Source organism: Cebus imitator, unplaced genomic scaffold (genome assembly GCF_001604975.1).
Source record: "Cebus imitator isolate Cc_AM_T3 unplaced genomic scaffold, Cebus_imitator-1.0 Scaffold68, whole genome shotgun sequence".
NCBI classification, from domain to species: Eukaryota; Metazoa; Chordata; class Mammalia; order Primates; family Cebidae; genus Cebus; species Cebus imitator.
The window spans coordinates 5,469,861-5,481,252 of NW_016107383.1; the positions used below are offsets into that span (position 1 = coordinate 5,469,861).

Here is an 11,392-nt window from a genome sequence, read left to right on the forward strand (position 1 = left end):
TTCCCTTGTCACTCCCCCTCCCCCCAACACACACACACACACACACACACACACACACACACACACACACTTTTCTCTTTCTCCTCTTTCTCTCCTTTGCTTCCTCCCTTCTCTTCCCTCCCTCTCAACACATTCAATGAGTGCCCTAAACGGTGACAAACTTGCATGTGCTTCCCTTATGACTAAATCCCTGGGCCTTCTGCCAATCCCCCACAGATGGCCCTAAACTGCAGGCATCCCATAAGGAGACCCCATGCTTTCAGTCCTTGTCTGTCGGAACGGTCAGGGTGGAGGAGGATGGTGGGGAATGGTGGTGTCTTCGTCCTGGGAGAAGGCGAAGCAACTTCCAGGAGGAAACGGGCGTTTCCTTCCCACGGGCTGTATCGAGCCCTGGGTCCTGGCCTCGGAACTCCACCCAGCCCCTCCCTGCCCTCTGGGAAAAGCCAGTCGCCACACACAGGCACACTCAGGCCCCGGCGCCGCGCCCTAAGGAGAGCAGCACCCACGGCCAATTGCCATGGCAACCCCAGGGTTCGTTCCACTTCCCCACCCAGCCGATCTCCCCCCTCCTCCCTGCACTGCAGCCAACCGGCTTGTGCGAGTCCCAGGAGCGCGCTATAAAACCTGTGCTGGTGGCGCTGGGCGTGATCGGCAAGCGCCGGACCAGGGGGAAGGCGAGCAGTGCCAATCTGCAGCGAAGAAAGTTTCCTTTGGTAGAAGCGAGAGGGAAAAGCCTGAGCATGCAGAGTGCGCAGAGCACGAGCCTCTGTCTCCGAAAGCAGTGCCTTTGCCTGGCCTTCCTGCTTCTCCGTCTCCTGGGACAGGTAAGTGGTGCACCCTTAAGATGCCCCAAGCTACTTCGCCTTCCTGGGTGGCCCCCACTTGGTCACTGGGCTCGCTGCGTCTTCTGTCCCGGCTGAGGGGTTTCTCCTTTTTGTTTTGCCTGCCTTCAGGTCGCTGCGACTCAGCGCTGCCCTTCCCAGTGCCCGGGCCAGTGCCCCGCGGCGCCGCCCACCTGCGCCCCCGGGGTGCGCTCGGTGCTGGACGGCTGCTCCTGCTGTCTGGTGTGCGCCCGCCAGCGTGGCGAGAGCTGCTCAGATCTGGAGCCATGCGACGAGAGCAGTGGCCTCTACTGTGACCGCAGCGCGGACCCCAGCAACCAGACTGGCATCTGCATGGGTAATCCTGCCCCTCCACTATTGGCACTCTTCTTCTGCAGCTAACTGAAGCTGCTTCCTCCCTTATCTCTTTTTTCCTCCCCTTTTCAGAGGGCGATAAGCAAATATTAATAATGCAGTAAGTGACATGTATAGAGCACTTACTGTGTGTCAGGCATGGTTTGGGGAGCACTTGGGACTTTGGGGAGCACCAGAGCCAGAAAGGAAACCTGCCCTGGGGGGTGAGAGGCATTCCTCACTTGGCTTCCTAGACAAGCATCTAAGCAGAGTTAAGGGCCAGAAGTCATTTCCTTCGGACATATCTAGGGGGCCGCTTGGGGCTGATAGAAGCTTGAGTTTACTCACAGGCTCACAGTTTCCCCAACTGCAGTTGGGGAAAACCCAGCAGGTTTGTTTTCACACCTGTAATTGTCACCTTTGAACCAAAGCAGCCTAGTCTCTTGGGACAACTACGTAACCCTTCTCTGGATGCAAGTAAAATAAAATGCAGGTGCCAATCCAGGCTTCTAAAACTTAATCAGGGATCAGTTTTTCACATGGCACAACACTGAAGTTGGAGATTGTCCCTTCTTTTCTGGACAGGAGGGCTTTTACTTTTTTCTCTAAGCTACTGATGATTTATTATGCTTGAGTGCCAAGGAATCTTAATGCCCTTCCCAATTTCATCAGCTAACCTGTTGGAAAACATAAAGTACACTTTTTCTCTTTTTAAAAATCTAACCTGCTGGAGTAGGAGACTCCAAGGAGGTTCTTGCAAAATGACTGAACATTGGGAGCAATGGCCAGGGGGCTTTGGGGTTATCACTTCACAGTTGCAAACCTCTTTCTTCATCCATAAAATGAGTGGCAAGACTAGATGATCTTGAAGGTTTCTTCTTGCTTTAAGAGGCCTCCATGAGGCCATCACTCTATGGTGGATACATAAGAAACCAGATCACTTGAACTAGAAAAGGACTTGGGTTTTGGAACATGTCTTCCAAATCTTACAAGCTTCTTCACTGTCTTGTGTTCTTGTTTTTCCTCCTCCTCTTTGCTTTCTTTGCTTCCCCAATATACTAGCGGTAGAGGGAGATAACTGTGTGTTCGATGGAGTCATCTATCGCAGTGGAGAGAAATTTCAGCCAAGCTGCAAATTCCAGTGCACCTGCAGAGATGGGCAGATTGGTTGTGTGCCTCGCTGTCAGCTGGATGTGCTACTTCCTGAGCCTAACTGCCCAGCTCCAAGAAAAGTTGAGGTGCCCGGAGAATGCTGTGAAAAGTGGATCTGTGGCCCAGATGAGGAGGATTCACTGGGAGGCCTTACCCTTGCAGGTAAGAAACTCAATATACGTACAGCTTGTCATAGCAGAAGGTAAAGATAAGCATGAAGAATTTGCAATCCCTTAGATTTGAGGAAAAAAAAAAAAAAAAAAAAAAGCTGGCCTCAGATTCTGGCCATTCATTTGTAGATTCCAGGTTGCCCACTGAGATCAAACACAATTGTAGACATCAGATCAAACCTATTTATAAACTCAAACTAAGTATAGAAGTTTGCCCCAATATCTCCTAAAGAGGACCTCCCAAATTCACTCTAGTGTCTTATTTTTGTCTCATTGGATGACCAGTATTTGTATTTTAATCCATCCCACTTGACCCTCATTAGTACTACAAAGACAACATTTTGAATCCTCTTTCTTTTCTGGATTTGCTACCTAGTCTGCCTCATGATTAAGGCTACTCATCCCTGGACCGGTGTCACTGAAAAGTTTCATCTTTCTAGATGCTGTAGGAAGGTTCAGATGGCACGTCAGGACCTTTTTTATTCTTCTATTTTCTTTTATCAATGAAACAGTTTTTAAAAATCTCAAGAGACAGTAGAGGATATTTTAGAAGCCATTAATTGGCCAGATTATTTATATTAACAGTCTCCAGGATTTTATAGTATTTCTGAGGGCAGACATTATCAGCCATGCCATAAATTAATTAATTCAGTTCTATGTCCTGGGAGCACTGGCGTTTAGTAGGTGCAGAATTGAATGAGACCCACTTTCTAATAATGATGGCTGAAAAGTACTACTTTCCAATCCTCACATTTTACCCCATATGGCTGCTCTTATTTATCTATCCCATAGCTTACAGGCCAGAAGCCACCCTAGGAGTAGAAGTCTCCGACTCAAGCGTCAACTGCATTGAACAGACCACAGAGTGGACAGCATGCTCCAAGAGCTGTGGCATGGGGTTCTCCACCCGGGTCACCAACAGGAACCGTCAATGTGAGATGCTGAAACAGACTCGGCTCTGCATGGTGCGGCCCTGTGAACAAGAGCCCGAGCAGCCAACAGATAAGGTAGGAGCCTGGAGGAAACCTCCCATCCTGAAGGTAATGGCCTTGTCTCCTTGGAGCCGGGGCTTCAGAAGGTCACTGTGCCACTCTGTGATGGAGAGAACAGCTCTAGCTGGGAGTTAACCCCAGAGAAAAGGCAGTGGGGTTCCTGAAGCCAGTCTATCTTCTTTTTTCTCTTTATCATATTGAAATACTCCAAGCAACCCATAGTATACCCTCAGGTAAAAGAGGGAGGGGCCGGACAACTATAATGCTTTTCCCAATGGAGAGCGGTCTAGTGAATCCCATTCCATTCCTGGAGAAAACTGGCTACCCAATTGTCAAGCACAGCTGCTTCTAGAGAGATAGTTCTGATCTCAGTTCTCTTTACTCCTGAGGTTCCATCTGTATGGAACAACAAGGTAGAGGCCACATGCGTCTTCTCTCTCAGTCCTCAGCGCTCCACCTGGCACATATTGTATGCATGATAAACAACTATTGATAAATAAGTGAGTGACTGTCTGGGAATTGTTGGTATTTTTAAAAACCTAGTGGAAGTAATACATTTAACAGTATAAGGCAAAATGGGCCAAATAAAACAGAACATATCATTTTTTTTTTTTTTGCTGGAATTATATCAACTCAGTATGTTAACCCTGAATGTGAGACATGCAGATCAGAAGCTCTGATTGGTTGCTGATGACATCACAGGCCGTGTTACCAGAGCCCTATATCAGATAAATGCAATACTCAATTTGAAGCATTATATGGATCCTTATACAAACCTAAGATTAAAATAAAATAGTCCTTAGCAATTCAAGATTTACATCTCTTGGCACTGAAGAAATATCATCTAACACGTAAGAGGACAACTGTGGAGCCAGACAGCTTGGCTTTAAATTCTGTCTTTCCATATGAACTAGCTACGTAATCTTGGGCAATTTTCTTAACTTCTCAGACTCAACTTCTTCTCCCACATAATGGGGCTGCTGAAAGTACCCACCTTAAGTTGTCATGATGATTAAATAGAATTAATTTGCAAAATGCTGGGTGTAGACTAAGTACTCTGTTAACAGTAGCCACCATTACTTATAATTTCTATTTACTGGTAAAATAAGAGTCCCTAGTGGTTGCATTAGTTATATGGCTGCTTTGCTATATAATTTTTTGAGGTCCATCCTAACTTTATGTTTCTTCAATCAGTTTAGAAACAACACCTAGAAACACCTTATCCCTAAAATTATATCCTAGAAGACACACTTCCCCGCAGTCCAGGGAATTCAAATATACATATAACATAGTAACATAGGTTCACCACATAAGGAGTCTCACATACAAACACATACACACACACAGGAATGTTGTTATACTGTACCATTTTGTGGGTGTTGACAAGAATACATGATAAATATTAAATGCAAAATAGTAAGAAAGAAGTCCTTCAATATTTTCAATGGCAGAGTAAATTCTTTATTAAATAAGACATTTCCATTGCATGCCTCTAAGATGTGGCTTTTTCTACTAGTTTCTTCTTTTTTCAAAATTTGGTTTTTTTGTAACTTGGATCTTCTTTAATATTTGGATATGTTATTTTTAAGATGTTTACTTATAGTATACATATTTTATAAATGTTGTAAAAATTTGTTTATAATCTAGGGAAAGACTAGTATAATAATCATTACTTCCTTGTCTCCAAGAGACTCTGAAATCTGAGACAGTGGTCCCCAAGCCAGCGGCATCATCTAAGGACTTGTTAAAATTCCAATTTGTGGTGTGGGTCCTACATCAGATATACTGAATCAAAAACTCTGGGTGTGAGATCTGACAACTTGTTTTAACAAATCCTCTAGATGATTTTAATGTGCACTGAAGCTTGAGAGCCACTGATTTAAGATAATTCCAAATCTAATCACCCCATAAGAAGCAGATCATGCCTATGAAGGTAAACAGTGAAAAACTGTAGGAAATAAGTAGATGAAGAAATATAAGTAATAAATAAAATGTAATCAATTCTTTGCTGAATTATCAATATTGGGCCTCTTCATTTATCATTACTAATAAAATCTTGCATAAATTCCCCACTTTATTTGCCTTCATGAAATTTCCATGTCTTGGAATTTCCTGAGGTCACCATGTAATATAAAGAATGGGCTTTGTATCAGACAAATTCAAACATTAGATGTTTTCTGGTCCCCTTAGCTCTTTGAGACTCAGTTTCTTCATCTGTAAAACTTGGGAAATTGTTCTTTTTATGAATGATTATTCCTTGTATGAATGAATACTGTTAATATGGTTGAGCTAGTGTCTGAAGAGTATTTGAAACATATAATAATACCAGATGTATACCCATTCTTTTTATAATACATTGTATTAGTCCATTTTCACACTGCTATGAAGAACTACCTGAGCCTGGGTAATTTATAGAGAAATGATGTTTAATTGACTCACAGTTCCACATGGCTGGAGAAACCTCAGGAAACTTACAATCATGGCAGAAGATGAAGGAAAAACAAGGCACATCTTACATGGCAACAGGAGAGAGAGAGAGAGAGAGGAGAGAGGAGAGAGGAGAGAGGAGAGAGGAGAGAGGGAGAGAGAGAGAGAGTACCACACTTTTAAACCATCAGATCTTGTAAGAACTCACTCACTACCATGAGAACAAGGGAAAAATCCGCCCCCATGATCCAAACACCTTCCACCAGGCTCCTCCTCTGACATGTGGTGATTACAATTTGAGATGAGATTTGGGTAGGAACACAGACAGCCAAACCGTATCAAATGTAGAAATGCATCTGGCTAAAAATGACACCAAAGCATGTTACAGTGTCTTAAAAGACAGATTTTGTTATTATACATATGCTTTCATCTTCATGCTCATCTCTTCAATGTCAAAAGATCCTTACGGACAATTAGTCAAGGTGTTTACGTTCCAGAAAGAAAGGAAAACGAATGCAGGAACAATAAAGAATTGCATCTGCTCAAAGGGCAAAGGATTTCCCAGATTCTCTTGGCTTATATAACTTTGGCCAGAACTTTGGCACAAGGATATCCCAAGTCCCAGATAGTCTGTGGAAGTAAATACTTTTAGCTGATAACATTGCTCGCGCAAAATTAACGTTCTGATAGCAAAGAAGAAAGACCAATAGATATTGGGTGGGCAACTAGCAGGTAATTCTATACTCTAAAATTCCTCAGACCATTCCTCAGAGCAATGGTAGCCATTTAATACATCACTTCTTTTTTCTTTCTTAGAAAGGAAAAAAGTGCCTCCGCACCAAGAAATCACTCAAAGCCATCCACCTGCAGTTCAAGAACTGCACCAGCCTGCACACCTACAAGCCCAGGTTCTGTGGGCTGTGCACTGATGGCCGATGCTGCACTCCTCACAACACCAACACCATCCAGGTAGAGTTTCAGTGCTCCCCAGGGCAGACAGTCAAGAAACCAGTGATGGTCATTGGGACCTGCACCTGTCACACCAACTGTCCTAAGAACAATGAGGCCTTCCTCCAGGAGCTGGAGCTGAAGGCTAGCAGAGGGAAAATGTAACCTGCCACTCAATAAGCACACCTACAGAGCACCTGTAGCAGCTGCGTCACCCACCATCAAAGGAATATAAGTATTGAAGATTCACAATTTCATCCTTGAATCCTATGTATTTTCCTAATGTGATCATATGAGGACCTTTATAGCTGTCTTTTTATTTAATAAAAAATGTAATTAACTGTAAACTTGGAATCAAGGTAAGCTCAGGATATGGCTTAGGGATGACTTACTTTCCTGTGGTTTTATTTTAAATGCAATTTTCTATAAATTTAAGGAAACAGGTATATAACTTACTTTGTAGATTGTATCACATTGCACTCATCATATTTTGTTGTGCACTAGTGCAATTCCAAGAAAATGTCACTGTAATGACTCAGTGAAGTCTAGAATCATACTGAACATGTCATTGTACAAGTATTTCAACCATATATTGAGCACATATATTGGGAAGATTCCCTATTGGCTCCCTTTTTGGCTAAGCCAGCTCTGAACTCCCAAGCTCCAGATCCAAGGAAACATACAGCTCTTCAACATGCCATCCAGAGATGACTATTAATTTTCTGTTTAGTTTTACACTAGGAAACATGTTGTATCTACAGTAATGAAATGTTTGCTAAGTGGAATGTTGTCATAAACTTTCCCCATTTAAGACAGATTGACTCCTTTCCAATAGAAAGAAGCTAAACAGAAAACTCTCAATACAAAGATGACTGGTCCCTCATAGCCCTCAGACATTTATATACTCGGAGCTGCTGAGGCCCCAAGTTTTTTTAATTTAGCAGAAACAGAGCATATTAGCAGGGATTCTCTCATCTTACTGATGAGTAAACTGAGACCCAAAGCACTTGCTTACATCCTCTGATGACTGTATAAAATGTGCATTTTGTGGAATTTTGAGAAAAAAAGAGCAAAATCAATATGACTGGTGGTAAGAGACCACACATTTTATGGGAGTTTGGAATTATTGTAGACATGCCCAAAACTTATCCTTGGGCCATAATAATAAAAACTCATAATCAAGATATACGTGTATACATACATGTGTCTGGTTTGTCAGGCTACCACGTAGGCTGCAAAATTAAGTCTAGACATTCTTTTAATGCCACCACATGTGTTCCACTTTTCTACTTTAAAGTATTTATAAAAATATAAATTGTACATGTTGTAAAATATTATGTTTGATTTCTCTACTTGTCAGATATCCCTAAATAAACATGATTGTATTGCTGTGTGATTCTGTGTTACTTTGTTACATAAAAGTTGAACATTGTTGTTTACTGAAAATAAAATTAAAATTTATGAATTAAACCAGAAATCAATCAGTAGCATCTATTGAAAGCAAAATGAGTATTTCTGGATGAGCTTACAACTTCTTATCAGAAGGGAAACAAAAGACAACTCTTACTGAGTTAGACGTTCCTCACCTCTACAGCCTCAAATAGCCTCCTCACTCCTTGCTCAGACCCTCATCTCAAGCCCTGATCTATTTTTTCAGGATGGCCCACCAGACAACATCTATATATTGAAATTTAAACTTGTTACCTGACTAAACAAAACTGAGCTCTGTGACTTCCTTATCTAATCAAAGGACATTCCATCCTCCCAATGGCACAGCTTAATTGGCCAGCACTTTCTTGCCAAGTATTATCTTGCCAAGTACCCAGAAACGCATATTCCCATTGATCATGGGGAGTTGCATGACACATTGGGCTGCATACTGGGCAGTGTGAGAGTCACAGTTCATAGAAGTTTTGTGTTTGGAAGCTTCTTGCTGATGCAATGCGGCTCTCAAGTTCTATAATTTGTAAGAAAAAATCTTTTTAAAAGAGCTTTACTATTCCCAACTTTACTTCCTGGGTCTGCTCCCTTCTTCCTACCCTTCTCTTTAGCTAGTTTCTATTTGTCCTTTAAGGTGGATTAGAAAGCAACTTTGCCCTCTAGGAGTTCATTCACAGGAAATTATCAAGGACAGCAAATATTTTTGCATGCCGATGTTGTGCTGAGAGCTGTACCTGCATTAAATTGTTTAACTGGCACAATAGCCCTATGAAGTAGGCATTCTTCATGTTCCCATGTAACGGATGAGGAAAACAAACAAACAAAAATGTTAAAAGAAACTGGTAAATCTAGAATTCAAATCAAAGTCCTTTTACTTTCTACCTGCTAACACATGGGTCCTGGAAAAGATGATCTGTCTTCAAGACTGTTCTACACATATTGTTCATAATGGTAAAAAAAAAAAAAAAAAAATACAAAGATTCCACAATGTAGATTTGGTTATGTTAATTATAGTATACCCATTAGGATGAAAAACAAAGCAATCTTTAAACTGAGAACTTAAGAAAAGATATCAGAAAATACATCCCAGGATGGTATAAAACGAGGAGAAGAGTGATTTGGTTTTGTTCAAAAGTATCTATGTCATGAATCAAAAGTGACATAGGACAGAATGTGCAACAAAATATGATTAGTGATTACATCAGGCTAGTCTCATTTTTTTCCCTTTTTTGTCATTTCTTTACCAACTTAAAAAAAAAAAAAAACTGAGAATATACTACCTTTATAACCAGAAAAACAAAAATTAAGGCTGATTTATGTTCCTTCTGGCATACTTCTCCTTGCACCTCTATATACTCATATAGAGAGAGCTGCTCCTTCCAGCAGCCAAAGCGTTTGTTAAGTCATTCATTTTGTTCATTCAAAAAATACTCACTGATTGCTTCTGTGTGCCTAGCATTGTTTTAGACCCTGGGAACACAGCCATGAATAAATAAACAATAAGAATAAACACATTAGCTCTTCTTCCTGAAATTTACATAACACTGTCAGGAAAGGCAGGCAAAAAAGCAGCAAACAATCAAGGAAGATAAATTTCAAATAATGCATAAATAAATCTGTGAAGATTATCAAAACAGGGTGATAACATAAAAAACTTCTGGGTGGCTAATTTAGCTTGAGGAAGAGAAATTCTTTCTAAAGAAATGACATTTCACTGGAATGACAGAGAGAAGGAATCTTCCAGTGAGAAGTAACAGCTAGTATAAAACAAAACAACACAGTGCCAGGGATAAAGTCAGAGTATTAAAGAAGATCCGTGAGGCTAGAGTACAGAATGGGAGGAGAGCTGGGAGAGGAGGTGTTTGCAGGGGCAAGAGTCTCAGGACTTGCCTCTATCATCAAAGTTCTCACAACATTTTACAACCGATTGTCTATACCTGCATTACGAGTATCTTGAGACCAGCATTTGAGTCCTCTGTATCTGCCTAAGTCTCTGACACACAGTAAGACCTCACTGTGCACACCTGTTGAATGATGAATAAATACATGAATGAATGGTCTCTGCATTGGCAAAAGGCAGGATATTCTTTGAAATATATTTTAGGCTATCATTTTCATTATCACTGTCACTTGGAGAGCTCTCCAACATACATAAACACACACACATGCGTTCCCGAAGTTATGATTAAAGGCAGTCGAAAAATGTGGTCTGATGTACAGATATTTGCAAATTTCAGAATGTTCTAGTAATACAACAAAACAAGAAACATTTACTGAGCAGAATTTAGGGCTGCAGAAAGAGCACAGGCTTGAGAGTTATCCAAGCCTAGGTTTGAATGCCAGGCCTGCCCTTTCCCAGCTGTGGGATACTGGGCACTCTGCACAGCCTCTGGAACTCAGTTTTCACATCTGTAAGGTGAGACCATGTATGGGTAGGGTGACCAACTCCTCCAGTTTATCTTGTTTTGGAACTCAGCACTTTTCAGTTATAAAATCAGGACAGTCCCAGGCAAACTGGGGCAAGTTGGTCACTCTAAATATCAACCTCATAGTATCATAATATATATTCATAAGCACTTGATTGTGCCTGGAACATAGTAGGCCTGCAAATGACAGCGGTTGATATAACTATTAAGCAGAGCCAAGAAGTGCCCTTTATTCTACACATTTAATGTTCAAAGGTAGGCATTACTGACCTCATTTTTACATGGAAAGATGAAGAAATTCAAAGAAGTTAATGACCTATTAAGGACACGGTAAATGAAGGAGCTAGGATTCAAACTCAGGATCTGTCTGAGCTCAGAGCCAAAGCTCTTTCCTTTACACAGTGCCACAGACGCTGAGGCCAAGAATATTTTCAGCAACCAAAACAATTCCAACAGTTTCATTTTTGTGCTATTTTCCCAAACTATAAATGTTCTCTTTTAGTAACAGCATTGCAAAGTAGTGAGACTGTTGAGATCATTCTGCGAATGTCAGATTTTGAAAGCACTTAATTGCTGGTGTAGTGATAACTCACATTTCATTGAAAATTATTTGGGGATTTTTCTTTTTCCACACAAGGATTCAATTCAACAATGAGGCAAGA

The 11,392-nt window shown here is 41.3% G+C and overlaps 1 protein-coding gene across 1 annotated transcript; it reads left to right on the forward strand.

Annotated features, from left to right (window-relative positions):
- Window positions 1-472: 472 nt before the first annotated feature.
- On the forward strand, window positions 473-8,260 carry CCN3 (cellular communication network factor 3). The gene is made up of 5 exons (XM_017530694.2): window positions 473-824; window positions 954-1,179; window positions 2,238-2,489; window positions 3,290-3,504; window positions 6,733-8,260. The coding sequence occupies exons 1-5, from the start codon at window positions 741-743 to the stop codon at window positions 7,027-7,029; spliced, it is 1,074 nt and encodes a 357-aa protein (XP_017386183.1). The 5' UTR covers window positions 473-740; the 3' UTR covers window positions 7,030-8,260.
- The last annotated feature ends 3,132 nt before the right edge of the window (window positions 8,261-11,392 follow it).

Excerpts from the sequence above, each read along its gene's own strand:
- CCN3 (XM_017530694.2), top strand. The coding sequence starts at position 741 with ATGCAGAGTGCGCAGAGCACGAGCCTCTGTCTCCGAAAGCAGTGCCTT. Across the intron at positions 825-953 it reads TTCTCCGTCTCCTGGGACAG|GTCGCTGCGACTCAGCGCTG; the intron begins GTAAGTGGTGCA and ends GCCTGCCTTCAG. Across the intron at positions 3,505-6,732 it reads CCGAGCAGCCAACAGATAAG|AAAGGAAAAAAGTGCCTCCG; the intron begins GTAGGAGCCTGG and ends TTTCTTTCTTAG.